At 45.2% G+C, this 27831-nt stretch overlaps 1 protein-coding gene across 1 annotated transcript in view; it reads left to right on the forward strand.

The window, feature by feature from the left end:
• LOC114882120 (protein groucho-like) overlaps positions 1-25655 on the forward strand; it is a 34180-nt gene extending 8525 nt beyond the window's left edge. Inside the window, exons 2-12 of the mRNA XM_029199019.2 lie at positions 6694-6791; positions 7911-7974; positions 11400-11444; positions 12419-12556; positions 15589-15868; positions 17252-17277; positions 20592-20735; positions 21227-21777; positions 23018-23293; positions 24082-24685; positions 24858-25655. Of these exons, the coding sequence (XP_029054852.1) occupies positions 6694-6791; positions 7911-7974; positions 11400-11444; positions 12419-12556; positions 15589-15868; positions 17252-17277; positions 20592-20735; positions 21227-21777; positions 23018-23293; positions 24082-24685; positions 24858-24965 (2334 nt within the window). The 3' untranslated portion in view covers positions 24966-25655. The remainder of the gene's footprint in view (positions 1-6693; positions 6792-7910; positions 7975-11399; positions 11445-12418; positions 12557-15588; positions 15869-17251; positions 17278-20591; positions 20736-21226; positions 21778-23017; positions 23294-24081; positions 24686-24857) is intronic.
• Positions 25656-27831: the final 2176 nt, after the last annotated feature.

The following is a 27831-nucleotide window of genomic DNA, read 5'->3' on the forward strand; positions in this document are numbered from 1 at the left end:
CACAGTACGCTCTCACCGACGAAGCCTCTTCACCGCTCCCACCGCGGAAACTATCGACCATCACCCTCGCTCAACAAGCACCATAAGCGATATGGTGGCTAATATTTGCCGGGCTAAGCACACAAATACAATACAGTACTGTTTACCTACCGCCAGTGGCGCTCAACCGTTTTGATCGTCCACGCTGATAACGCTAGGACCTAACGTTTGTAATTGCACCTCTCTCTTTCTCTGCACCCTGCGATTGCACCTAATGTTTCGCGATAGGTACAGCTTACTTTTCAAATGGAAAGAGTCATTTCGGTATTTTCGGGATATCGAACGATATCTAACAGTCTTGCTTTTTTCAAAGCACAAAGAACGAATGGAGCAGCTTGTTCTTGTATCCTATTGCACCACTCGTGGGTGTTTGTTTCTTTTCTGTAAAAGATTATGTTGGAAAGATGATTGAAATTCAGTCTGCCAGGTTGATCGAAGTTTGGTTACATCGATGTTTGATAGCGGAGTTTCGTTGTACGACGAGATTGGTATAGTTTGGTAAAATGTAATTCAATTTCCAGTTTGTTTAAGTTGCCCGATGTCGCGTAATGTAGTTTATGTTCTTCAAATATTTGAACTTATTTTTCCTGTTAATTGATTAAAATTTGGGCAAACTGTTGCCTTCGTGTGGAGGAGTTGAGGGAAGAATTATATTGAAACGTTGCGGTTCATATTAAATTGTAACTTGCTCTACACTCTGTTTCAAGCACAGCGTTTAGTGTTTATTTTTCTGAATAATTAATTGGATTTTTGTAAACGGTTTGTTATATTGGAAACGTGAAACGAAAAATTTTATTCCCTCTTATCGACACGGCCATCCAAAGGACGTACTCGAGATAAGCGATAGACGATCAAGATCGATTTATGGTATTTGTAAAACAACTTTTATCGCAATATCAATCTTTCGATAAAACGTTTCCCGATTAGGTATGATTTTCGTAGCCGCAACAATGATATTTTCAATGATTCAATAAATTTAATACGTGTTCACCAACGATGATCATTGTTCATCGATAACGTTAATGTTATATTTAATTTCGAGTTAAGATCCAGGATTTCTGATATTGAATGGCTTTTCGTATCAATAACGTATACATCATATTCTTAGAAATTTTTTTACAGTTGTCATGGAACAAGTTATTAAAACGCCTCTAAACCATTCGTTAGTCGTGAAAAAAAGGAAAGGTTTGCAACCATGTCCACGAATTCCTCGAAGGCTTTTAGCAGAGGGTTGTTTTTATCGAGCCGAAGAGTCGGTGGATGATTCGTTTCGGAGAAACATTTTCGCGAACACGGTTCGTCTGAACTTTTTGCCGCGACCGCAGCTCAGGCCTCGCTATCGAAACGAGCTTCTCTCATTCACCGCTTCCTTTTGAACTGTGAAATTCTCCCAGGAGCCACGGGCCCGCCAGCATCCTGGCGTGACGGGTTAGGTCAGCTGGTCGGTGGTTTGCGAACTATCTCAATTTGCCTAAGCCGCAACCACGGCGACCACGAAAACCGCAACTTCCCTCATCCGTGGCCACCTTTGCCCCTCTTTCTCTGCAATTTCACTGCCCTCTCTCTCTCTCTCTCTCTCTCTCTCTCTCTCGGTTACGCTCATTGGAAACGTTCTCTTTCCATCCCCGACCTTTTACCATCGTCTCACAGAACATTCCCCCTCACGGTCTCTCGGCTCACCATCTCGAGAATTTAGCAACTACCCAGTCCTCCAGCGGCGTGACCTCTGACCGCAGGCCCTCGCGCCAAGAGGACGACACCGCCGTGTACTTTGTCCTGTGTGCTCGAGCGATTTTAATGATACTACGAGCGAGACAGCGAACGTATACCAGAAATTCCACAGGGGATTACGATTAACCGCGAAATCGTCCGTCGACGAAAGAGCCGAGAGCTCTCGATGACTCTGTTCTTAGCGTCGCGAACGCGAACAGATTGGATTCTTTGCCGATTCCCCGAGGCGATCGTAGAACATTGCGGTTTCTCGGTGAATGGCAACCTCCGAACGTCTAATTTTCGAGCACAACGCGATCATTGGTATGTCGCAATGCGTACTAGTAATTGCTTACTAAATTGAACACAGAGAACGGGGTCAGATAGAATCCTGTTACTTGCTTTTTCTAACCAGAGGGATCAATTTTTAAAAGAGTTCTTTTTTTCTTCTTTTTCATTTTGCCTGCGTCGATTGGAGATTATAAAATGAACATTGTTTGCATTGCTGATGGAAAAATAGTGACGCAAGAGAATTTTGAACGATGATAGCATACGGAACTCTCTGCATCGATCTTGCTCAGACATACTTTAACGTATTTACCGATAGCAACTTGAAACGCGCGTTAGGGCACAGCTGCCTGTTTTAAGTAAACTGTTTACGTTGAAGTGAGCGAGGACTTCCTCTGTGTACTCACGGATTTTATGTAGTAAATATATCAGTGCAACACTGTTTAGATACTGTTATCTGCGCATCGATACGTGCATTCGTGTCGAATTATTTATCGATGGTATTAACGACGTATTTTCGGGACGGAAGAAACTACGAGGCAAGTATGGGAGAGAGGTTGCGAACGATAACGAAGTAAATCGAGCACCGAAACTCGGTATTTACCGTCTAGCTGTCCTTATTTGCTATGGAGTTAAGATTGACGGTAATAAAACGAGCTGCAGGTTTCTTCCATGAGCTGATAGAAAATTATTCGAAATAATGCAAGAGGAAAAAAAACGTTCTCTGCTATTGCATCAGTATGTCTCAGAGATACTGAGGTCCTTAAAAATAAATAACGTATGATATCATTATTATTCGCATCAAACAATGTTTATCGCATTTTATCTAGCGTGATAAGTGTCATTAGTCGAGTGTATCAAGGAAAAGATATAAAGGAAGCGTAAAGTGTTTTTAAATTCATTTATCGCGAAATAGGAGGATATTAATGACGTTAGTTGCAAAAGACTCGCATATGTAATTAAAGTAATGAATAATGCATCAAAATAAATATGAATTTACCGTTTCATAAATGTGCTTGATTACAGTAATTTTAAATAAAACAAAAAAGATAACGACGAAGGCGATGAAGTATCTAGGAATTTTACTGGGGGAAAAATAGATGCGATCGATATCGATTGATTAACGACCTTAATTATCATCGATACCTACTTGTTTAGCGATAGCGGATATTTAATCTAAAGATCTTTAATTGTGCCTTTAAATACCAATCGTTACACGTAGATTAACGAAATATCTTGATGAATCGACAATACGGATTTTATTGAATTCTCGAATCATTGACACGTCCAAAAATATTTACTTGTAATAACAATTCAACAATGATGATCAATTGAAAAATTGACGGATCCATTGTTCGTGATTCTTCTTCTATCTTCTTGTAATCTTGGATTAATCTATTTTATCCAATTAAGATCATTCACAAAAATCGCGCTTAATTGTCGCCGTTACTTCACGTTATCTTATTTTCGGTTACAACAACTTTTTGTATAGTTAAATTTATTGCAACATTTTACCTGAAGAATTTGACTTTCGACAAGGGATTTCCGGCCGAATCGCGAAAGTCTGCGAGCGTTGGGAATTATACGTTATTTCCACTGCAGCGAGCGTGCAGTGAATGCACCGTGCATGTGTGTACTGGCCGGTTTGCATTGCGGTGCAGAGCGTAACGAAGTGCATTTTAGCGCATTAGCCGAAACGCTCTAAAAGCCGCAAAGCACCGCTCGCGTTAAGAACCGTTTACACTTGTGCAACAAGCTGCGTAGGGCGTGCGTGGTGTATGCAGGAACGTGCCGCAATCGAGACAATTAAAGAGAAAATTTTATTCGAAAGTCTTATCGACTACGCCGTACGTTATCGGAAATCTTAATTTCTCGCAATATTTCATCGCAAGGGTAGACGATCAAATCTCTTTGCGGAGGATAAAGAGGCAGACGGTAAAGCCTGTAGAGGGAACCCGCAAGAGTCTTGCACAAAGAGACTCGATGGATACCGCGATCGATTTGGTTCGTCGACAGCTGAACCGAAGGAGGGAACCTAGACTCTCGGTTCATTCGATTACAACGGCTCGATTGTGATCGAGGTCAGGAGGTACCCGATGCACTCGCTTCTAACTTAACCCGAGATAACTCGGGGCATGCCTTCTTCCTTCTTCTGTTTTTCGACGATGCTCCTCGCCGTTTCGCGGCTCTTTCAGAATTGTACCTATACTCTTCTTCGGAGAAGTTGTGTACGGTACCGTGATGCAGCCGCTGATTAATCAGCAACCTTTTCTGTTTTCTTTTCATCGAACGTGCAATCAATGGAGTTTATCCGTTCGAAAATTATCCGAACTACCCGATCGTTCGATTCCGGGTTAGACCGATGAATCGCGTGCGGTTACGTAGAATAATTGATACGATTAGAGCGTCCGTTTTACCTTAGCTTTACCCGAGGGGAACGGTACACCTACTTTCAGTAATCTAATTCACGTTCGTTATGGACACGAAAGGAGAACATGTCGAATGTTAAGATTGTATGATAATTATTAAGGTATAATTAGTTGATTAAATTAAATTCATAGCTTCTATTATTCGTATAGAAATGTTAGCTATTCGAATCTTAGTATACCATCTCTGTCAAACGCTTTTGTTAGAATCGTATTTTGAACGTGGATCGATTTTCACAAGTTCAAGAGAAATACTCGACTGGTTAACGTGACTCCGGTTGTAGGGAAGGTATCCGACACGATCTACAGGTCGGTCGAAGGACGACGCTTGCGTAGGCAGGACTGGGCGAATGTAGTTAGCAGAACACCCTCTCTCTTCATGAGCACCCACGTGCACGTGTACGCAACACGTATACGCGTGTGCGCGGCCTGCAAGTTCATAGTTTCGGTTGTAGCGTGTAATCCTCGCGGACACCGCAAACATGTAATTAACACTTGCTCTCTCTCTACGAGCAGTTGCAGTCAGTCGAGATCGTGTTGACTATACCTGGCCTCGACTGTGCGCCCGTGTAATCGTGTTTGCATGCCGAGCGATGTAACGAATAAGACCGATACACAGGGTGTCCCATTGGCAACTGAATTTACTTGATTCTTTTTTGCTACAAATAAACCGTTTTCTTTATTCGACGCTTGACAAAAAAGGAAATTAAAAATTCCGTATCAAAAGAAATTCGATTCAGTTTTACGATTCAAGATAAACGACGAATTCAAGAAGTTACAAGGAACGCGAGTCATCGGTCTTTCGTAAGAGTAGAATTTCCCCAAAGCGATTTGAATAATTCTGAATCGCGGTCGTTGGGAAGCGTGGAAATCCAGCTGCCAGCAATCTTGTTATCGCGTTTCGCGTTATGTTGCATCCTGTGCTCATCCACGCGTGCACGATTGCCGATGGCGTTTACATGTCTTTTTACCGTCTGCTCGAACACCATGTGCTGTCTTCTGTTAGCTACGCCCGTCTGATTCTCTCTTCCCTCGATCCGCGAATCGGCTAACGCATTACTTCCTGGCAACCATTTCCCTTCGTTCACGGTGAACAGGTGCGCGAAATTAATTATTAACCATTGATGCCTATTCATCCTCGCCTTTCTTTTCTCTTGTTTCCTCGAGAATTTCTTGTCAATGAACACGATCGACGCCGACTCTGACGATCAGACGCGCGATGTCAGGTTTGGAAAAATGTAATTACGCTTGCCAGCGAACGTTTCGCATCGTGGTCGGGAAAAATGTCGCGTCGTGGTTCGATGTTTTAACACCTCGATGAAAACGACAAAGCGGTCATTGTAGTCTGGTAAATGCAAACGTTTGCAACAAATTAACGCTTGCTGCATAGTAAACCAAAAATATTAACATATGCTTTTCTAATTCAATGTATGTACACACGACTGATGGAACACTGAGATATTTAAACAGTAGGAATTGAATAAAACATAATAATTTGATAATGCACGTGGACAGTTGCAGAACTGTTAGGTAAAAGTTTTACGAAGGATATGAAATTATTCAAATGGAAATATTGTTGTTACAGTGTTACTATTCGCTCTACACCGTGTATTAATTTTTTACGACTTCCAGTGACCTTTCCGTTGCTGATGCAACCCTGATAGTTATATCTTATCGTAGTAAACGTAAGAATATTTTCATGCTTCTGATGTAAGTCTTGTATCGTGTTTATATAGCTTCCGTGACAGTATTATAAAATTGATTAAGTTTGATCCCTTCGTAGCTCATTTTTTAGTTTCAAAGAAAGATACACTAAACACATGGTCATGGATTATAATATAAAGTTATGAATGCTAGCTGAAATCATAGCCTGGTCGTTGATTGAAAAAATAACAAGATAAAATAAAGATAATGTGGTCTTTCGTTAGCGGTTTTCGTGTAACACGTGTAACGATTAATATAGAGCAAAGTTTAGACTGCAAACTTTGTTCGCGTTTTACGTTTGCGTTGCAATACGATACCACGCACTAAATAATTATATATTCTAACCATTATAACCGCTATTTTCACGAAGTACATACACCGAAGCTTATTACGACGCAGTCTCACAATGTATTTTTTAAGTTTACTCCATTTACATTGCGATAAATTCCTTCGTTCAATTTGAAATCCTTGCATAATTGATACGATTCTTCTACAGCTAATATATTTTCATCTGAATTCTTTGCAGGGTCCACCACAACCCGGACAACAAATTAAATTCACAGTCGGGGAATCCTGCGACAGGATCAAAGAAGAATTCAATTTCCTCCAGAATCAATGTCACGCGTAAGTATAAAAGACATTATCTCGAAAATTCGAAACGAAAATCACGGTTGGTGTACGAGACTAAAATTCAGCGAACAAGTGGGTCGTAAAAACGGTCGTTTCGAAAAAGTTTGACTCGAATGTAAAGTTTCTCTTTTCACGAGCTAGCTCTAGTTTTCCTTTTTCGTCGCGAGTCGAAGAACGAGTATAAAAAAAAAGGAAACGGTTGCACGGAGCTGATTCGAAAAAAGGTTTTCCGCTCCGAATAAGTTTATTAAATCGAGTAATGAAAAAGGCAGAGTCGTGATGCGATTGAACGACGGCACCTGCTCGTCACTCGACTTCTCTTGGTTCTCCTTTTGTCTCGAGGTTGTACACGGGCATATACCTGTACCTCGTACAAGCAGCAAACACATCGCGCGCATCGAAAGAGCCTGGGAATTCGTGCAGCTGCTTCCCTTGGCTTGCACGCGATATACACAAAAGCCATAAGTGATTTACGACCGCGTGGCTATTGGCAGACACGTAATGACACCCGTGCCACCGTGTAACCACCGCGAATACGGAATTAAGGAAGCCCCCGATGGATAGCGTTGCATTTTTCAACGTTCCGTGGATCGAAACTTTCATTGTTCCTACGTGAAACTTTTCAACCGGAAGTTTCCAGCTCCTCTTTTCACGACTCTAGTTCTTCTGTGCTTTCTACTTTTCCTTTTTTTTTTCTCTCTCTCTCTCTCTCTCTTTCTCGAGGTAGATAGTGCACGGCGGATATAATGTTCGCGAGCGATATTTCAAAGGATGATTGGAAGTTTCGCGGGAAACATGCGAGCAATAAAGCGGTAACATTGATCAGCTGGATCGCGGAGACTCGCGTTGTGGAACGCCGTATAAATGGGTATCGCGTGTACGCGATTACGTATGCATAATCAGCGACAATTAATATGAACATTATGCTAACGCCGTGAACGCAAAGGTCGCCGTATAAATGTTTCTCGAATTTAACGCACCGTAACCGGACTGAATTGCAGGTACACACATTTCACCGTACTCGACACGCGAAAGATAAGCGAAACGTACGACCGTGTTGAGGCCGTTTAATAAATGCCTTTTTTTTTTATTTCTCTTTCTCTCTGTTCACAGCCTGAAGCTCGAGTGCGAGAAACTGGCCACGGAGAAGATTGAGATTCAGCGACATTACGTGATGGTAAGGAATTACCATTCCCGTAACACTAATTCCGGCTAAGTCCCTGCTTCCTCTCTGCCTCTTATTCTCCTCCTCTGCTAAAGTAACTCTCCGTTTCGCTTTCCCCCTTTCTCATACCCTATTCCCTTCTCTGCTGCTCCCTCGTTTTCCCGTATCCAGGATAATCATGCTCGCTCGACCGCTAAACCACCTCGGCTTCTTAGCATTAATTGCATCCTCACCGCAGCGACTTTACATTGGCCTGTTACCGAGAGCGTATTCCCCTTCAGCGATACATATAGAAACGCGCTTGTGTCTGTATATTTATCTTGCGCACCTACTGTGCATAGCTAATGATTCTAAGAGCCAGTGGTGCTCATCGATTCGACCGAGGACCGCATAACCGTCTTCGGACACCTACCTAATGACAAAGTAATATTACCGTTTGTACGCGGAGCGGGGGTGGCGCGTGAGCAATGCTGAAGGGGATAATGTAGTTGCCCCGGTTTGCATGCAGCCGAATGCTTTGCAACGATCGACCGCCGTAAACCAGTCTAATTATACCGATCCGCGCGCGTGTCCCGCGAGGAAATCCGAGCCGCGTTACCCGCCGCACGCAAGATGGGATTTATTACCGAGTGTTTTCATGCTAAATGACCCCCACCTACCCTCGCGTTTAACCCTTGCAAAATTGAACCGTTCGTGGAGGAGGGGACGGGTGTAGGGAGCGAGGCGTGGCGGGAGTTTATCGCGAGCTTTGGTGACATAATTAATTGAAGCTGATATCGTGGCTGTCGTTTATTCAGACTGCTATGAGCATACGTGGAAAGGGTTAGCTGATTTTCGAGACGGGAAATGGCGTAAGAAATTCTGGTAGATTTATATCGTTTGTGATAGAATAATTTTATACTCGTCCCTAGCTGGTATTAGTTCGATACTAATTTATCGTTATCGTTTGCGGGTTTGACGTTGCCTGTTCACCTTAGGTGTACCAGACGATCTTGTTTTTCTCGAATTGACTGGAAGACGAGGGAGTGTCTGTCTCGATCCTCTGGCTCTTCTTGCACGGGGCGTTGTACAGTCTTAATTGGCGCGGAGGCGGCTAGTTTAAACACGATTAATCAACCGAACGAGCCGACACGACCGCTGCCGGAGGAAGTGGCCGTGGAGAGACTCCGCGGAGATTTATCGAAGCCGAAGCACAGTGTTCGCGCGGGTCCCTAAGACGCGTCCTGTCTCATAATTCCTGTTACCCTGGAATGTAGATTTCCATGCCCTCAGGACGTTATTATCGCGTGCAACGTGTGCGCCAAGCGCATTGTTCGCAGCTAACGATACCGGATTCCGTGAACGTGCTCGTAAATATCAGTGCTGGCTTAATACCGGTATTAATATGTGGAATTTCTCGTTTCTTCGAAATATTTCCGTTGCACTTCTGTAGAATTGCAAAGCCCTGCTTCTTCTCACATGTTTCTCATTGTCAACTACGATTTTGTCAAAGACCGATTCTTTTTCTTTTTGGAGAAACCATGTGATTCGAAGAGGCCGATCGATTTCCATCGAGTTCACTCGGCCGGTCGATAAAAATTTGTCGGGCTGAATTACACCTCTGGCACGCCTTGGCCCGATCGTTTATCCCCCCTTTAACAAGATCTTTCTCGGAGCTGTTCGAGCAATAGCACCGGCGGCAGTAAAAAAGGCCAGGTCTCTAACAAAAGACCGCTTGTTAACTCGTTTAAACGACGTGTACAGAGTACATCTCGGTGGGGTGTCGGTGCCAAGCCGGAGCAACGAAGGAGAAGAAGAAGAAGAAGAAGAGGAAGAAGAAGAGGAAGAGAAGGTGAAGGCGGTGGGCGAATCGGGGGAGATCGCGTGCTTTTTCTCGTTCTCTTTGTCGAGTTCATTAACAAGCGGCACGTTAAGGACGCTGGCGCTCAGGGGTCGAGGCCCGTCACGTTAATTTGTTGTGCAAGCCATAATGAGCCGCGGAAGTTGGTCCAGAGTGCGCTACTACTAAGGGCTGTGCTGCCGGTACTGATCGTCCCTGTTGGTTCCTGCTGCTGCAGTTGATCTTAACAACCTCTGCCTCGTGCCCTCACGCTTCCTTCCTCTTCCCTTTTCTCCGTCCCTTCCTTCCGTCTTTCCTTCCTTCCTTTTCCTCGCTGGCTCGTTTACCCCCTTTCCCTCCGCCCTCGCTTCGAATAACTTACTTACGATGCAATTAATTCGCCCGTGTAATTACAGGGCTAATGGCCCGTAAAATTAAGAACCTGTACCCGGCTGTCGAGCGTGTTGCACGCGTTCTGCTACCCTACCTTCCTCTTCCTCTTCCGCGCCTTCTCTGTGTCTCTTGGCCCCTCTTTCGCTCTCTCTACCTCTTCTTCGTTCACTCATATATTTACATATACCTATACATGTACAACCGTCCTCTCGTTCGCTCCTCCCTGGAGTGTACTCGACTAGACTCGATTAAGTTTATCGCGATTAACGATAATTAATAACGCGTTACCGCGGAAAGTGCAGAGCTGCATAGCCGAGAGGGTGGATATAGTTGAACCGGTGCACGGTGCTCGTTCCCGAGATTAATGGTACCCGGGATGTTAATGACGCGAAGGCAAGAAGGCAGCCAGGCAAGCAGGTGGCGTACCGGTAACCGGGTGGCAGAAGAGAGAAAGAAAAAAGTACCGTCGAAATAACGAAGCAAGACGCGGACAAATCTGGCAAATGATGTTAAATTGCCGACGGTGAAGAGTTGCAGCCACGGTACCGTACGAACAGCGATGCTAAATGACCCTGGCTAAGGCCGAAGTTGACTGTTAAGTAATGACGCTACAAAACGGTCTCTTCGGTAAAATGCTCGTTTATCGCAATTATGATCGTCTCTTGGCGGTTTCGCTAACGACCGGCCGTTGATAGCCGATGAAAGAACACTGCGCATCGTGAATTTTCAAGAGTTTCCCTCTCGTAACGCACGGGCGAACAACGCTGGCTAAAAGAAGAATTGTTGTTTCGAGTTGAAACGTTTCCGTCCAATTTCATTGTACTCTGGTTTTATGTAAGAATCGTCGAGTTTCTTAAAAATCTGCTCCGTAAAAGATTCTTCCATTGTCTTTCACTTTTCGGATTTTAGCGTAATACCGAATGTAAGAGGTAAAGAATATGAATTTCAGCTGAACGCTTTTCACGTTATGCAATGATTGCTGTCTATTATATCGCTCTAATGATCGAACACATGACGCTTCGATCATTATTTTCTATAATTCCATGCATCAACCCACGTTTCATAGATTCCCTCGTCTTATCGATTTACCTCACGAACCGTTACCTCTTCCATAGACTTGCACATTTTCTGAAGTGCACTCTATTAACACGTCGAATACCCGCTGAAAATAATGTACATTCACCGGCTAACGGCTATTTGTATCTTTTCTTTTTTTCTGTTGCAGTACTACGAGATGTCGTACGGGCTGAACGTGGAGATGCACAAACAAGTAAGTTGAAGCCCTATTAGAAATGCAAGAGTGAATCGTACTACATAGTTGCATCTCGACACGCAACATTGTGTCGTCATCCGTCGTGCACCAGTTTCGCGTACAAAGTGGCGAATATGTGCAAGCCTGTACGATTCGTCTTTTTCTCTTATCCGTGTTTCTTGGTCGGGCATCAGCCTTGGCTCGAGTCGCGAGATCCGCGTCATTTAACGTCGCGTGTTTGCCAAAGTCATTAAGGTGGATAAGTTTGTCCCGTGTACACGAACGAATAAACATTTGCCGCGATGACTCGACGACACGGGACAAGGAGAAAATCCGGCCGCACGAGAGTCGACACTTTCGACGATGGCGAAACACTATTTCGAGAAGTCGTTTCGTTCGTTCGATAAACCGGTAGCTTGCTATGAAATCGCGTTTCACATGCAAGATCTGGAGGCTCGTAAACACCTCGGAGATATTATTCGATCGGTTAATAATAAATACAAGTTTCCGCCATTCCCGACAAACGAGGAAACGATCGAGGTTCGTTTAAATTCGTGTCTTGTTAATCATCTAATTATTATCATTTATGTCGATTTGTATGGTTAGTTTCGTGAAAGAGTTGATGTTAGCAGGAAACAAAAGTAGCGAAGATAAATTAGAAAGCAATTAGACAGGAATGCGTTACGTTGTTACGCGTTACGTCTAATTTTATCCCTCACCGCGTGTTAAAGTCGAAAGTATTCGACTCACGAAAAGAGAGGTAGACCAAGAATATTTTTGTTCTCCTGAGCAGCTGGGAAGCATGTGCGCTGCTTTTTCTTTTCTTTTTCTTCTCGTATGCTCTTTGTCGACGAAACTTTGACTACCCAGCTCTCACGCGTCGACCGATCACCCACTGTGTCGAGTTAAAAAGGAGCAACCACGACGATTCTCTTATTTTGAATAAAAACGCTCGCGTTGGTACTAATGCTCGACGATCGTTTCTTTTCCAGGCTGAAATATCGAAGAGACTGAACGCGATCATTGGACAGATCCTGCCCTATTTATCTCAGGAACAGCAGCAGCAAGTTGCCACCGCTGTTGACAGGGCGAAGCAGGTCACAATGACGGAATTGAATTCCATAATAGGGGTAAGCATGCGTCGCGTCTGTAATTGACTAATTTTCAGACAAAGGAGCACGAGTTCAATCGCTGCTACGTCAGCGTATCGCTACGTTTGCGTTGGGAAATTGGGCGGCTTTGTTAAGGGAAAGGTTGGAAATCGTGTACCGATTCAAAGTACCAGATTCAGTACCGTCTAACCTTATAAACAGCGCAACAACTTTTACCTTAAATAACCGTTTATTTGACGAAGAAGGTAGTTTAAGGCGATTGAGTTAGGTGAATCACCTCGTATATCCATAAGCCTGCTATAGCTGTTGGTCGAAGAATTTCTTGCGGCATTGCGATCGTGTCGGTTCGCCCAGTCATCGGGTAAAGTTGATTTGCATAATAGACCTCCAAATCGGGTGTCGAATGTACTCGTACGCGTAGGTTGGCATGAGAACGCATCCTTTCTTTCCAGCTTGCCTCGTACGACGGACTTCCGGTGAAAAACGTTTCTCTCATACTCATGGGCACGGTGCGTTGAGACGACAGCGCACGGTCGAAATTGGCATTCGGTGGTCGTGGCACGTATAATTGAGTTCCGAGTTGGTTCTCGCGTGCACGACTTGAATAATTCCTCGGTCGACGATACCGTGGCCTAAAAGGAACGCGCTGTTGTCGCCGAGCCATGTTTGAATTATTCTTCTTCTACACGTGCTGTTCGACTTGGCGAACTCGAAGCGACGTGTTTCCTTCGATTTTCACGAGCTTTCGTTCGATCGAGGTCGTGTATCGTTAACGAACGAGTGATACAAATTGGAAAAAGAAAAAAAAGAAAAAATCAAATTCCCGTCACTCGTCCTCGATTTAACGAGCACACACACCTGACCGCTACGAATCGTCTGATCGAGGTCATGACACGAACCGCAATCTGCAGTTGCGTAATACGCGTCATCGGCATGCAGGGACATAATCGGTGCGTGCACTCCGGCAACGAACAGTGGGGTACAGGGTGAGCCTGACGGTATGGTAGTGTGACACGTGCACGTGAACCGTCGACGTCGACTCCTCCTTCGTACCTAGCGCGTTGTCGATCCTGAAGGGGGGCTGGGATTCGGGTTCTTGCAGGGTCGAAACACTAAATAAAGACAGGGGAAGGATACGGAAGGGAGAGAACAAACGATAAAGGGAGAGAGGGAAGTGGACGAAGCAGGATGAGCTAAAGGCTGAAGGGACGACAGAGACAAATAGACATAAGCGCCAACCCCCATGAATATGTATTACTCGGTAAACAGGGGTTGAATCAATATTTCGTTTAATAACACTGTACGGTGGAACGCAATTCTCCCTACGTTTCTCTCTCGCTTCCTCCGTTTCCTCTCTCCTCTTCTCTCTTTATCTATCTATCCATCTATCTACCTATCCGTATAGTTTCCTCTTCTTCCCTTGAACGTGTACGCTTTCGTGCACGCACAGGGGGTGTTCATTTGTATAGCCGTACAGGGTATTCTCTGACACGTATTTAAACGCACAGGTATGGACGAGTCGCACCTCGGGGCCAACACGATGGTGCCGAACCGATCCTCCCCTCAGGCACCCTTTACCCTCCCTTTTCGCGTATTATTCACGGCGCGTTAAACCTCGTTTGGGACTATTACGTTTCGTTTGGCACTGCACGAATGACGCGCCGGTCCCGTTCCCCGTTGCTTCGAATACGAATTGAATACCGTCGGGGGTGTCGCGTGTAGGGTCAGCCCGGCTGGCTCGCCCTGCCCTGCTGATTTTCACTCTGTATCCCCGTGTATTTATCGCTGTCTCACACGCGTACTTGGATAAAGTTTTTTTCAACGACCAATACAGCAAAGTGGAATAATTGTACCGTCGAAACGCGATTTCCGATGAAAATAACCGTGCCGTCGATGCATTTTCCGGACCGTCGTGTTGCCGTTCGAACGTTACGCAATTATTGCTCGTTCGACGATCAAAACCGTGCGTACCTTTCCTCTTTTTTTTTCCTTTTCACCATTTTGTGTGACAAAAAACGATGCAATCGGTGGTGTTATGGTTATTTGCCGGCGAGCCGGGTGTGTTTTTGAATTATAGTCGATGCAATTTTTGCGATAATAATAACGTTATACAATATTGCGGATAAAAATAACCAGGAGAGATACGTGTCAAATAAGAAATTATTATTATTTCAATGAGAAAGGCGAAATTGTAATCATCTATCCCACTTTTCCTTTGTCGCGTATCGTTACGTTCAATTGTAACTCGCAACGTGTGCTTTCAAGATCAATACCCTCTCAGAAAGAGTAACGAAGTCTTTGAACGTTTTCCATCTCACGCGATCCCTCGACGTTCAACGAACGGGCCTCGCATAGAAAAAGTTGTTACGCGTCAAAAGCCCCCCCTCGCCGGAAGTCGAGTGGCCCGAAGGCAAATTGCAAACTACATCCGTGGAGTAGGTACACGTGCGTAGGGCGCCGCAAATACGTCCCTAGGGGGTAAACTGTGCTGCGGGAAGACCGTACGAGCAGTATACACACACCGTATGCCGACCCTTCGTCCCTCTCTCTCTTGGCCCATTCAGCGACAGTCCAGGAAAATAACTATCGCACACAATCGGCGCGTAGCCCGAGAGGGGTTATTTCGCATAATCCACCCTCGCTAGCGCGACCACGACCCTCGTTCGGGGGGGAATCGTGCGTTACTTTCTCCTCCTCTGGTCCGCCTCTAAATACCTAAGTGAAATCCACGATAAGCATGATTCGCACGCGTAACGAGTTTACCGGCCTCCGTTATCCCCTCTTGATCTGTTTCGCTGAATTTCTCTCCTCTCCCCAACTGGTCTATCCAGTTGTGCGATCGTTCATTCATCCCTATTACCCGTCCGGACACGTGGATATCGTTATTAGTCTATAAGGGTCCTCGAACAGTGATTCATTTTTATTTCGAACGCCATCGAACGCAGGGCGTCAAGTTGATTGGCTTGGTAGAAAATTAAATCGTACGCGATATAGCAATTAGCGAGATTTCTACAAATTGGTGAAAGAGTAATAATTTTTGTATGTTCCAGCAACAAAGACCAGATATATCGAGGCTGTTGCAACAAATGCATGCCCAGCAACTACCACCGGGAGCAGCGATAGGCGCCCATCCTGGGCTACCTGGACTTCCGGGACTAGGGCCAGCTGCTGGACTTCCGGTACCAACTTCCGCCTCAGCCGCTCTTCTTACTCTTGGCTTAACACCGGGAGCTGCCACAGCACCCGGCACCACAGCGACTCATCCGTTGTCGATGCTCGGTAAACCGGAACTCCATCGTGGTCAACCCGATGATTTAAAAAGTAACGGCGGTAGGTGTTCGATGTACCTTCTGGTTCCTCTTCTGCGCTATTGTTCAGGCAGTGAACGCAGACTTCTTCTGTATCGTCTTTAACCCTCGAACGATGATGGATTCTAAGGAGAAAGGTAGTAATTCTAATTGAAGAAGTAGTAAAATTTGGAAAATAATAATTTGCTTCGTCATCCGAGGGTTAATTACAAGTAGATTAAACTGTATAAGGATACCCGTCGTTATACCTCGAAATTTCGTCGTAGAAATCAAGCCTGCTTTAAACCCGAAGAATTCGAATGAAATTAGCTCCGGTTAATTTCCCCGTTTCCTCTGGTTACGCGTTAAATTCGTTACCCTCCTGAAATTGCGGTTTTAATACCAAAAAACCACAGGGGACCAGCGTGGGTGGATCGGTGCCGTGCCCTCTCCCTTTCACGATCGAATTCTTCCCTTGGTCGGTACACGAGAATCGTAATACCCTGGAATATTCGTTATACGCATACCTTCCCGTCCTTTCACACGGATTTTAATTGCCATCTCTGCGGGCAACGCGGCGGTGAAAGAAATTAACGAAATTCCAGCCTTTGGCCACGTTCGAGTGACGCTCCCCCGATATAAACGAATCGTAGCTGCTCGCGCGAGTTCCACGTTTCGAACGCTCCAGACCATCGGGGATTTTCTCTTTTTGTCACCATCATTCGTTTGATCCCGCTTTAGCGATACCCAGTGCGCTCGACAAAAAAGGGTAGAGGGAAAAAAAGCGAGAGAGAAAGAGAGAACGCTAGTCGACGAACGGAGGGGGATGTGCGCCACCGAGAGTGGAGAGCCAGCGTGGCTCTGGATCGGATAGAAGGGGCAAAAGAGAGTACGAGGGTGGACAAAAAAAAATATACATATATAGCCGACGTGGCGGGGGCGTGTGGTTCGACTCGGCTCGCTCGACTGGAAATTTTCAAAGCGCTTTTCGGGTATCCGCTTTCGGCGAGGGGGTGAGCGTGTTTGCGTCGCCCTGTTAGCGGACACCGGCGGTTTTGAGCGAAAAGCGCATAAATATGCATGAAGATCATTTATACGGGCGCCGCTCGCACTTCTACTATCCACACCGCATCACATACCCTTTCCACCCACTGCCCACCCTCGCCAAGCTCACACCCCTTGCTATCTCTCTTTTATGGGCACGTTATTAACATTTTATCGATGCGCGGTGGCCGGAATTTTGACATTTTTTTTCTGTTTTTCTACCCACCTCCTCTATTTTTTTTTTTTGTTCGTTCACTTCCGATCCACCGTCCCGTACCCTTCATCCCAGCACCCCCGGACGTCATGCATGAAAATGATTTTTTCCGTGAAAACGTTCCGCACGGCTTTTGACTGACGACTGTTTGCATTTGTCTCGTTACAGGTCTCAGCTCGACCGAGGAGAGACACGTGAGTAGAAATATTTCGTTCTATTTTTTTTTTTCTAGCGTTATTTTTTTCTGCTTTCTCCTCTCCCTTTCACGTTTATTTTAGTCGCGACCTGGAGCGCGCAAAGGGTTACCTTTCGAATTATGAAACGACTTTCGTGAGTGCTCGAGGATTTGTATTCGGAAAGCATCGATAATGAGAGTACTGGTTTTCCTTTTCGTTTTGGTTTTCCCTCTTACTTTAGTTTGTTCTGCCTTTAACGAGTAATTAACTTCATCGGGAGTGCACGTGGTAGAGAGGGGCTGTAAATCGTGCGCAACGATAAAGTCGTCGTTTCGAATGAAATTATTAATGGACGTTAAAGAGGCGACGACGTTGCGCTCTTTGTTAGAATTTTTGAGCGTCACGGGAAAATGGACAGGTGAAACGTTGGAAGGGTAGAGGAGCGAGAGAGTGGGCGCGCGCTTTATTTTTCATGCGTCGTAATTAAGGTTTACTACGCAAATGAAATTATGTCAGAGCCGCTGTTTTATCGTGGATGAAACAATAATATGCGCGCAGATTTACGAGGCCATATTTTCGCTCTGGTAAATATTTCTCCGCTGAAACGCAGACAAATCATTTATCGAAATGTCGAGTTAACAATCGGATTACCCGTTCAACTTCTACGTGCAATCTATCGCGCGTATATATAAATAAATAAATAAATAAATAAACAAACTGGGAATGGGCATTTTTTATCGCTTATACGTTTTCACCCGTTGTTCCCGTCTGAAATTTCGAAGGATTTAATGACGTAGCTAAAATAAATCCCCCCAATCGAATCGTATCGAATGGACGACCAAAGTCGGCTTCGTATTTTCGAAAACGTTCAAATCGTTTCGATATCCGTGTCCATTACGAATTTACGACGAGCCACAAAACGCGTACCAGTCGCTTTTCTCTCGCTTCTCGACCGTGAAAACAGCTCGAGCCGTAAACCATCCGAAATTTCTACGCTTTAAATCGAACATATTTTTCTTTCCTCGCGCGCAGACACGCGAAGATGAATGGCGAAACGTAGCGAGAATTTCTTCAAAGAGAAAAGTCGAAACACCGGATCGTCAGCGTTCTTAGACCGCGGCTAGCATTTTTTATTTTTACTTTTCTCCCTCGAGCAGCTCACTTTTTCCTTCGCCACTTTACGATACACCACTCTCGCGTTCGTCGAAAACATAATTGCGCGTGCAGTAGGTACTCGTCAGCGAAGTACGCTAAAGTACTCGTTGTACCCTTCACGCGCGCGGAAAGTTACACGCGTGTAATGTAGCTGTAATACACGGGGGGGGGGGGGGGTCAGGTCGCGAGTGCTCGTACGTCGAGTGCGTTGTACGTGCGTTAAGTTGCATACGTACGATGCATGCTCGAGTTCCGACCGGGATTAGAAATAATTTTCGAAAGTGTATAATTTACGAGAAAGAAAAATGTGCGCCGTGGTTGCCGTGTCGGAACCCCTTGGTTAGAAGCCAATTCGAAGGAAGATTTTCAAAACAACATATTGCAGCGAAACAGGCGGAGTAAAAATAAAATTGAGCGTAATAATTCACTAACAGTGGTAAACAAAAGGAATTGAGTTCGGCGACACGGTGTACTTTCAATATTTTCTCTTCGCTACCATTTTTACCGTTTTTTTTTTTAAGCGTTCGGTCAATTCGAAAACGAAATAAAATAACTGGGAAAATAAATTCGCAAAAACAGAGTGTTTGCTCGTTCGCGGGATACGTGAGCACTTTTGGACAGAAATCAACAGTTTTTTGGGGGGTAAATTAAAGAGCGACTTGATAACTTGTATTCTGGAACGAAAAGAATAGTCGTGCAAAAGGAGAGGGCCACCCGTTGAGTCGAAGGAAGAACAGAAACGATAGCCGCGGCCGGTCGAGAGCGGATAACATTAAAGTTACGAAAGTAATTACAGACGAATGGCTAGGCTCGATTGTATCGAGCTTAGGGATAAAGTCCGCGTTGCCGGCCCACGATCCTCGTCCAGAAACTTTTCTTTTCGACTCGTAGCCAAAGGGAAGGCACGGTTCGTCCGTAGAAAATGCAAGTAACGACCTTCTTGCGAACGGTCGCGCCGCGGTTTGCGAACAGAGATAGAAAGAGGGTCCGTCGGGGAAAAGGAAGGAGGAAAAAAAAAAGAAATGATGGAAAGAGCGGAGCAAGCATAAAGAAAGAAGGGAAAGGGGGAGATAGCAGCGTGTATTATAGGTTTGCCGAGCCTGTAATCATCGCGGGACCGCGAAACGCCCATCGACGCCCTCTCATTCTGCCTCTCGCCATTCTATTTTCCTCTCTCCTTATTCGACCCATCCTCGGGCAGTTTCCTCGGTTCTTTTCGTCTCCGCTGCTCTCTTTTTCTCCCTTTCTCGAACGCGTAACCGTGTGTCTCTACCTCTTCTTCTCTCTCGCATCGTGCCGACTCTATAATCATTATCAACCTCTTCCCAAAGCATATCTTCCACTCATCCCTCTTTTCTTTTTCTTCTCGTTTCTTTCGTTTCCCTTCGCTTCGGTATCCTTTAATTCTCTTTCTGTGTCTCGTGCGTGCTATTCGTAGCCGTGCCGGGCCGCCCTCGTTGTATTTCCACGAGCTTTTACGCGCGGACACGATCACGCTAACCCTCTTATCGTTAGAGAATTTCCGCTCGACTTTGTTACGAGCGGAACAACGGAACGGTCAGACGTCGCGTGCCGACTCGTGCGCGCCAAAACATGCGTTTCCTTGGAAAAAGTATTGCCTCGGAAAATGGATAGCGGAACCCACCTGTTTTCTTAACGTGAATTAGAAAATTTCGATTTGAATTAAAAGTCGCGTCCCGTTCGAAACTCGTCGCATGATCGTTGCGGAGGCAAAGTCGACATCGATTATCACGAACGCTCGCGTGACAATTGATAATAACCGTCGACGCGGGTAATTACGGTTTTGTCACGTTGATCGAACCACGGGAAACACGTGGGTAATCCGTTGTTTCAGTCTACGCCGGCTGTCTGTTATTTAACTGCTGATTAACGGCTGTGCAAACGTATTCTTTTGTTCAAACAACGCGCCCGTCGACTCAGTGGTTGACGCGTTTCTTCGTCGAGCCCCGGGTCCAAGTAGGTTTCACCCATAATCGTTCGAGTAAATCAAAAACTCGCCTGGACGCCGCGCCCCCTCTATGGAAACGTGTTTTTCCGACGAGAATATATACGATCGGAACGGCGCGGCGGCTTTCTATCTGTTCATCTCTCGCGCGTTTTATTCGGCAGGATCGTGAACGTGCATCGCGAGAACCATAATTTTCGTCACGTTACAGAGGAGCTCGATATCGCCCGGTGATAAATACAGTCGTCCACGAACACCGCAGGACGCGCATCATTCCCATCATTCTCAAAATCACCATGATCATCCCATGCACATTAAGAAAATGAAGAAGGAACAGGACAAGGACATCGGTCACGTGAGTATTTCTTCCTTATTTGTTATAAATTTCAAAGAATTATAAGGAATATTTTGAATATTATCAATTCTCACCAGCGTATCATTTTGAAGGAGAAATAGCGAGCCATGAGAATTACTCATTCTACAATAGAATAGCGTTAAATATTGATACAAAGATAGAAATTTGGGTTACCTAATGATCCCAATTAAATTGACAGTGGAAACGTTGAGCTATGATTGAGACGTTAAACAAGATAACACCGATTAGCCTCGCCAATATGTAACTTAGATAGGAATTGTGTAAACTACGTTCATCAAATACTTAAAATAGACGATAAATTATCAGGGAACCTTACGGTTATCACCGAATCTCTCCAAATATAATGCTGATTCACGCTTTGCAAATTGCTTTCGAAGAGTCGAGAAAGTCTACGACAATGAACAATTACGTTAAACACAACGATAGTAATCGTACGAGTGATGCAACATCCTGCGACTTAATTTCCACAGAGCGACGGCGAAAAGAGCGATCAAGATTTGGTCGTGGACGACGCGAGCGAAGGACCAACGAGCCCGGTGGTAAATGGCACCACGTCACCGCGAGAGAACGGTTTGGACAAAGTGGTACCACCCATGGGCGCTGTGGTGCAGACGAAGAAGGACGTGCCCCCGCACTCGCCCAGAAGTGGTACGAGCAGCAACGCCAGTACACCATCGGCGAAAAAGATGGAGGAACGAGAGAAGCCGACCACACCGATCTCGAAACCTTTGACGCCAACGTCGGCATCCGGGATCGGTGGGGCGGGCATGAAGATTTCGGGATCGGCGAAGCTACTTCAGGGACCGCCGCCTCCCGGTGTACCAAGCGGCTATCCGCCACATTATGCTCCTGGCCCACCTCCTCACCATCTGGCACCAGCTGGCCAACATCCTCACGTGGACATGATGGGTTATAACGGCTACGTGGCGCCTAGAGCACCCCCTTCGCTTCAGCAACTATACGATCCCCACGTGACTATGAGGGCTCCCATGGGATCGGTCGGAGTACCTGGAGGCAAACCGTGAGTTTACATCTACTCTATCTCTATAGAATCCTTTCGCCTCGAATCCCCAGGGCTTCATTGATGTTTCGATATGGCTTAATGAAGTTGCACGATTAATATTTGATTTAGAGTTAGAGGAACACTCGTGTCGTAGTCTCGACGATGGCGCCGTTAGACTTTCGTAGAACTTGCCAGGAATTTTTTGATTAGATCGATGATAATATTTTTAATTAAAGACGCGCGGTTTCTAAATCACTTTCGAAACGGATTTAGACTGAACCAAGGTTAAACTACGATTACGATATTTGCTATAAATACATCGGTGCTTTGCGATAAGATATTTCGATTTACGTGTCGCTTAACATTTAACGATCATTGTCGCGGAGTTTCTGTACGTAGAACGGGGAAACTTGGCATGTAATTATAGGAATGTGTAAGAAAGGTGTAGGTATTGTACGGTTTAGGGAAAGATCGGGCGCTGATACGAATATAATATGATTTTTGTTAACGTTGTTTGATGTTCGCTCTGCTTGCGAGACAGAGCTCGTTATCTACGGTTTTGTTTACTATGAAAATTCAGCGGTTCTGTTGTTTATTGTAGCTGTGGACGGTTTAGATACAATGTGTTATCAATATTTTTATTTTAAAGCAAATGACAGTGCCGCGAGATTAGTGTCCAAGATAGAGACCGATAGCGCACGAACAGTTGTACATAGTGGAAAACAAGGCCTATTTATGAAGCACGCTAATGTTTGCGATAGTTTACGATTCCAGAAAACGAGCGTCGCGTAACTTGCGTCAGTATTTTCAGTCAGATTTCACCGAAACACATAAAACGCGTAATGTATCTTTCAATTACAAACACTTGAATTATCGTAAATTTTCCCTCGATATAAGTTAATACGTCTAACACGTTCAATATCGCAGTGCAAACGAATGTGTGTAATACAATATGCTATAATTATAATTATTGAAAATAGGATCCTCCCATTTTTCAGTATTTTTGAATTAAAAAAAATTTTTCCTTCAAATTACCTTATTACAGTAAATTTGTGGTGTAGATTATCGATGACCCCGACGGTGTTTCATCGTGTTAAACATTCCAATCCTCCGACGAGCGATTAACTTCACTAGTCTATCGTTAAAAGCCCAACATCGACCAGTCTGGTCGGTGGAAGTTCCAACGGGAACCAGAAACAGCAGGATAGTTTGCACACGCGTGTTTACCGCACGAGCCGCATTTTTCACGATGTTTCAGCGCGTACAGCTTCCACGTGTCGAGCGAGGGCCAGATGCAGCCGGTGCCCTTCCCACCGGATGCGCTGATCGGACAAGGGATACCGCGACATGCGCGGCAAATTAATACCCTTAGCCACGGGGAGGTGGTGTGCGCTGTCACGATCTCGAATCCGACCAAGTATGTGTACACCGGCGGCAAGGGATGCGTCAAGGTCTGGGACATAGGACAGGGCGGTACAGGAAGCACCAAGTCGGTATCGCAGCTCGACTGTTTGCAGCCTGATAACTACATCAGGTCAGTGGTTCTCCTCGATTATTTCCTTGAAAATTTCATAGCTTTACTGAAATTATTTGTAACACAATTTCTGTGAAATTGGAAGATTTTTAAGATAAAAATTTCGAACTAAGAGAATGTGTCTCGTCCTTTGCAAATCGGAAACCGAGGAATGAAATCACGATGCAAAAGTTATCGCGGGTGAAATATCGCGGTCGCATTACGGTATTCGGTATTCCGCGCGCGAAACGTCGAAAAATCACAGGCGCGAGGTGTCCGCGTGTAGAATAAAACGGGAGTGTTCGACGTTTTCGCTATAAATTTACGCGCATTTTAACGTCGAACCGTTGGAATAATATCGCGTGTTCGATATATGACTGTTAATGTTCGCGATCCGGCCGGTAATTGAAGCCGTAGCGCGTTTTTTGAACGCGTGCTCGACCCACCGGCAAATTTAATACATTTCCCCGGTAATGCATGCTTCCCAACATTAAAAGGTACTTTATGATCCATCGGTCACAGTTGCTAATCACGAACGCGCGCAGTTGGCCGATTTTCGCACGCTCGATCGCACAGAAATGATTACCACTTTTAAACTTCGTCGAGCGAAGCGAAACGTGAGAGATAAACCGTTTAATAGAAACTAGAATCGTTTCATTGGTTAACTTAAATCATGAGTGGAGTTTAGAAAATTATTTGCTGACACTTTTGTTTTAATGAAGAAACTTTTTATTCTTTGCAAAATGAACGCGATCGCGGTTATCTTATACAAAATGAAGGTTTGCTGGAGTTTAACACGTTATGTCCAGGTCGGTGAAACTTCTACCGGACGGGAGAACATTGATAGTCGGAGGTGAAGCGAGCCGGTTGAGTATCTGGGATCTGGCTAGTCCAACGCCAAGGATCAAGGCCGAATTAATCTCTTCCGCCCCCGCCTGTTACGCTCTTGCCATCTCGCCGGACTCGAAGGTCTGCTTCAGTTGCTGTAGCGACGGTAACATCGCTGTCTGGGATCTACAGAATCAGACCCTGGTCAGACAATTCCAAGGGCACACAGACGGTGCATCGTGCATCGACATATCCGCGGATGGCTCGAAATTGTGGACCGGAGGATTGGACAACACCGTACGATCGTGGGATCTTCGCGAGGGCAGGCAGCTTCAGCAACACGATTTCACATCGCAAATATTCTCGCTCGGCTACTGTCCCACAGGAGAATGGCTGGCAGTCGGTATGGAGAACTCGAACGTCGAGGTGTTGCACGCTTCGAAACCGGATAAATATCAGCTTCATTTGCACGAATCCTGTGTACTCTCGTTGAGATTCGCGTCCTGCGGCAAATGGTTCGTCTCCACCGGCAAAGACAATTTACTGAACGCGTGGCGCACGCCTTATGGAGCCTCTATATTCCAGGTAAGAATCTTTAGATCAAATACAAACGCGATTCTACGAAGGGATTTGGGGTTGAGAATCGAGAAGGATCATTGTTTTGCCGTTAAATTTGTCAGAAATTTTTCTTACGACCGCGTTTCATCGGGAATCGTCCGCGAGACTTCACGAAGAACGTGTCTTGTGATGTTTTCAGTCGAAGGAATCGTCGTCGGTGCTGAGCTGCGATATATCCGCGGACGACAGGTACATTGTTACCGGTTCAGGAGACAAGAAGGCAACCGTCTACGAGGTGATGTACTGAACGACGGGACCGTCGTGGAACAGCGAACTCATCCGAACGAGGGAACTCTTCTTCAGTGTGGGTGTACATAGTTTCATATACGATATTGCGCGAGAGACGTTTGTTGTCGTTGTTCTTGTTGTTGTTGTTATTGTTACTCTTGACGAAGAAAGGGTCTGTGCAAGAACGGGCGAACCAGTGACGTTCTGTGAGAAAAGTCACGATTTAATTAAATCGCTCGGAATAATTTGAAAAACTCTGGAATTACCGTGATTGAGTCATGGGAAAAAAAAGAAGATTCAATTTTTACGATATCGACGTGGAAGGAAATGATTGATATTTTCCTGTCCGAATCAACGTGTTTTATCGTGATCATCGAGATGGACACTTTGCCGGAAACGACCGATTTTTATTCGGAAAATTCAGTTCGTTTCGCTCGTTGTGTTAATTAGTAACAAAACGCTGACATTCGTACCGCGTTCCTTCTGTACATTTTGTATATACCTATACATATTATATATATATACATATTACATGTGTATATACATACACATCGATCTTAAGTATACCGTAATATTTTTCTACGTCCCCTAAAAGCGAGACGGAAAGCGAGTAATAAAAATAAAACGTGTAAATATTGTCAGGCTTAGAGAATATAAACGAAATCGAGACGAAAGACGATTAAATAAAAAACGAGTACACGATAACTAACTCGGTCGTTCGATTCATTTAACTAATCAATTTAACCATCCTTAAACCGTCCAACAACAATAACAAAAGAATTAAAACAGAAATGGAAAAAAGCTGGAATGAAAGGAGAAAAGAGGAAAAATCGACTAATCTCATCAGTCGCGAGATTGTCGTTCGAAAAGGTACGTAGAAAAATAAAAAATCGCGGGCAAATATTATCTCGGCACGGTTGTAATATGAAAACCGATGAACGGTCGTCGACCATTTCGCGCCGCAAACATTCGAAAGCGAGCGAGCGTGGCCGTCACCAAAAATATAAAACAAGGGTGTCAGAGCCCCGGGTCCCCGGAGCAGCCGTGCCCATAAACGTGTCAGCGGCGGTTAGCGACAAAGAGAGAACCGAAAAACGCAGAGAGACAAGAACAGACGTGACGTCAACAATATTTAGTCACAACGTTGGGTGAATCCAGTCACGAAAATTACGACTTTGTTCCGTCGATAAAAAAACAAAAAAAAAAAAAACTGCAATCAACTACGTGTCGGACGCCAGGGCAGTTCGCTTCTCGCGTTTCGCGCGATTTTCATGGAAAACGAATTGGATGGGAAACGCGACGTCGGGAGCGAACGTGAAAATTCACGCGGAAAGAACGTGGAAAAGGGAAACAAACGTTCTAGTCGGAGCAAGCGTGTTCCTTGAAACATCGAACGAAATCCTCGTGCGAATTCCGCCACCCGGTAGATAATTAGCGATGCAATCCACGCTCGTGGAGCGCATATTCAATGGAAGGTTCATCGGCGTAATGTTATTATAATAGTGGCACGTTTTGCATATGTGACTGGCTAGCTGGTGCGAAGTGGGAGCGAGTGGACCCGGCGAGGGTGGAGAAAGAGAGGCAGGTAGGTGGTGAACGAGGAAAGGGAGACGTATGCAGGAGTGTGGTAGACGAAGCGAAGCGGAGAGAAGCGCACAGGTGGGGGAGGGTAGAGGACGATTTTACACGAGCTTTGCCGCATGCCAAGCGTATTTGCATGGTAATGATATGCGGTGCGGCAGGACCGATGAAACTGGCGGTGGCGATGTTAAAATGGTAAGGGAGCAGGGTGAAAGGTAGAGGGGAAAGCACGGGAGTTAAGCGGGGTGGTAGTGGAACGTCGATGGCATTCCGTGCACAAGTTTTGAATGTCGCTGCTAAATGCATCAGTTATTACGGTTAATTCAGTCGACGGAGAAGCGAACAGCCGAGCGTGGCTGCATTTATCCCTGTCGCGCTCGTTTTCATCTATTTCGTTTGGGAAACACGCCGATTCTCGCGTGTGTTCCTGCTACGTCACCTTGCTTCTCTCATAGTCCAGTTTCCTTTGCGCCATTACTTGAATCGTTTACACCGATGAAGTTTGTTCTGCGGCGAGAGGATTAACGAGCCGAGAGTAGCCTGTACGTTTGATCGATAAACGCGACTTAACGACTTAATCAAGTACCCCCGGCTTCGATCGATCCCCTCGATCCACGGTGTTTTATTTCATTAGAAACGTCATTTTCCACAGAATCGGATAAAACACGTTATTGCCAAGCGGACCGTGTCCCGTCCGGTTGTTCCAGCATAGGCCGAGCCGGATACTCGATCCGTCCAACGAGGCTCGATCGATCCCGATCGTGCTCCGATACCGTGTAATTTCCATTTTACGCGGAAAAATAACGTAACAGCGTAATAAGGAGAATGGTACCGCTATCATTCGGTATCGTTGCTGGCCAATAACTTGAACTGTTCGTTTCGCGAGACTCTGCTCCATTACGCTCCGCGGCAATGTCCAATTTTCGGGCAAACCCGTATACCTTTTGCCATTCGTGTACCGTATGGTAACACCTATCGTTCCGCGTCCCTTCCTTTGGTGAAATAGCTGAAACCGATAGCTATTCAACGGCGTAACGAAACGGAAAGGAACGTTGGAGCGGAAATTTTTCCCGAATCTCATCGTTCGCTTTTTAGAACCGTCAAAGAAGCGTCAATCATTCGTTCTTTCCAGCTTTCAAACCGTTGCCGAACGTATAGGTCGCCGGGTTCGTGTATGCTTAACCGATTTTATGCTACCCGCGAAATCTATTTCAGAATTTTCCCAAAACGTATCCCTTTTCTAAATTAAACTTCCAGTTCTATATCGGAGCATAACGAAGTTGTGATGGTAAAACGATGAAGAA

The sequence above is a fragment of the Osmia bicornis genome, chromosome 4 (genome assembly GCF_907164935.1).
Source record: "Osmia bicornis bicornis chromosome 4, iOsmBic2.1, whole genome shotgun sequence".
In the NCBI taxonomy this organism is placed as follows: domain Eukaryota; kingdom Metazoa; phylum Arthropoda; class Insecta; order Hymenoptera; family Megachilidae; genus Osmia; species Osmia bicornis.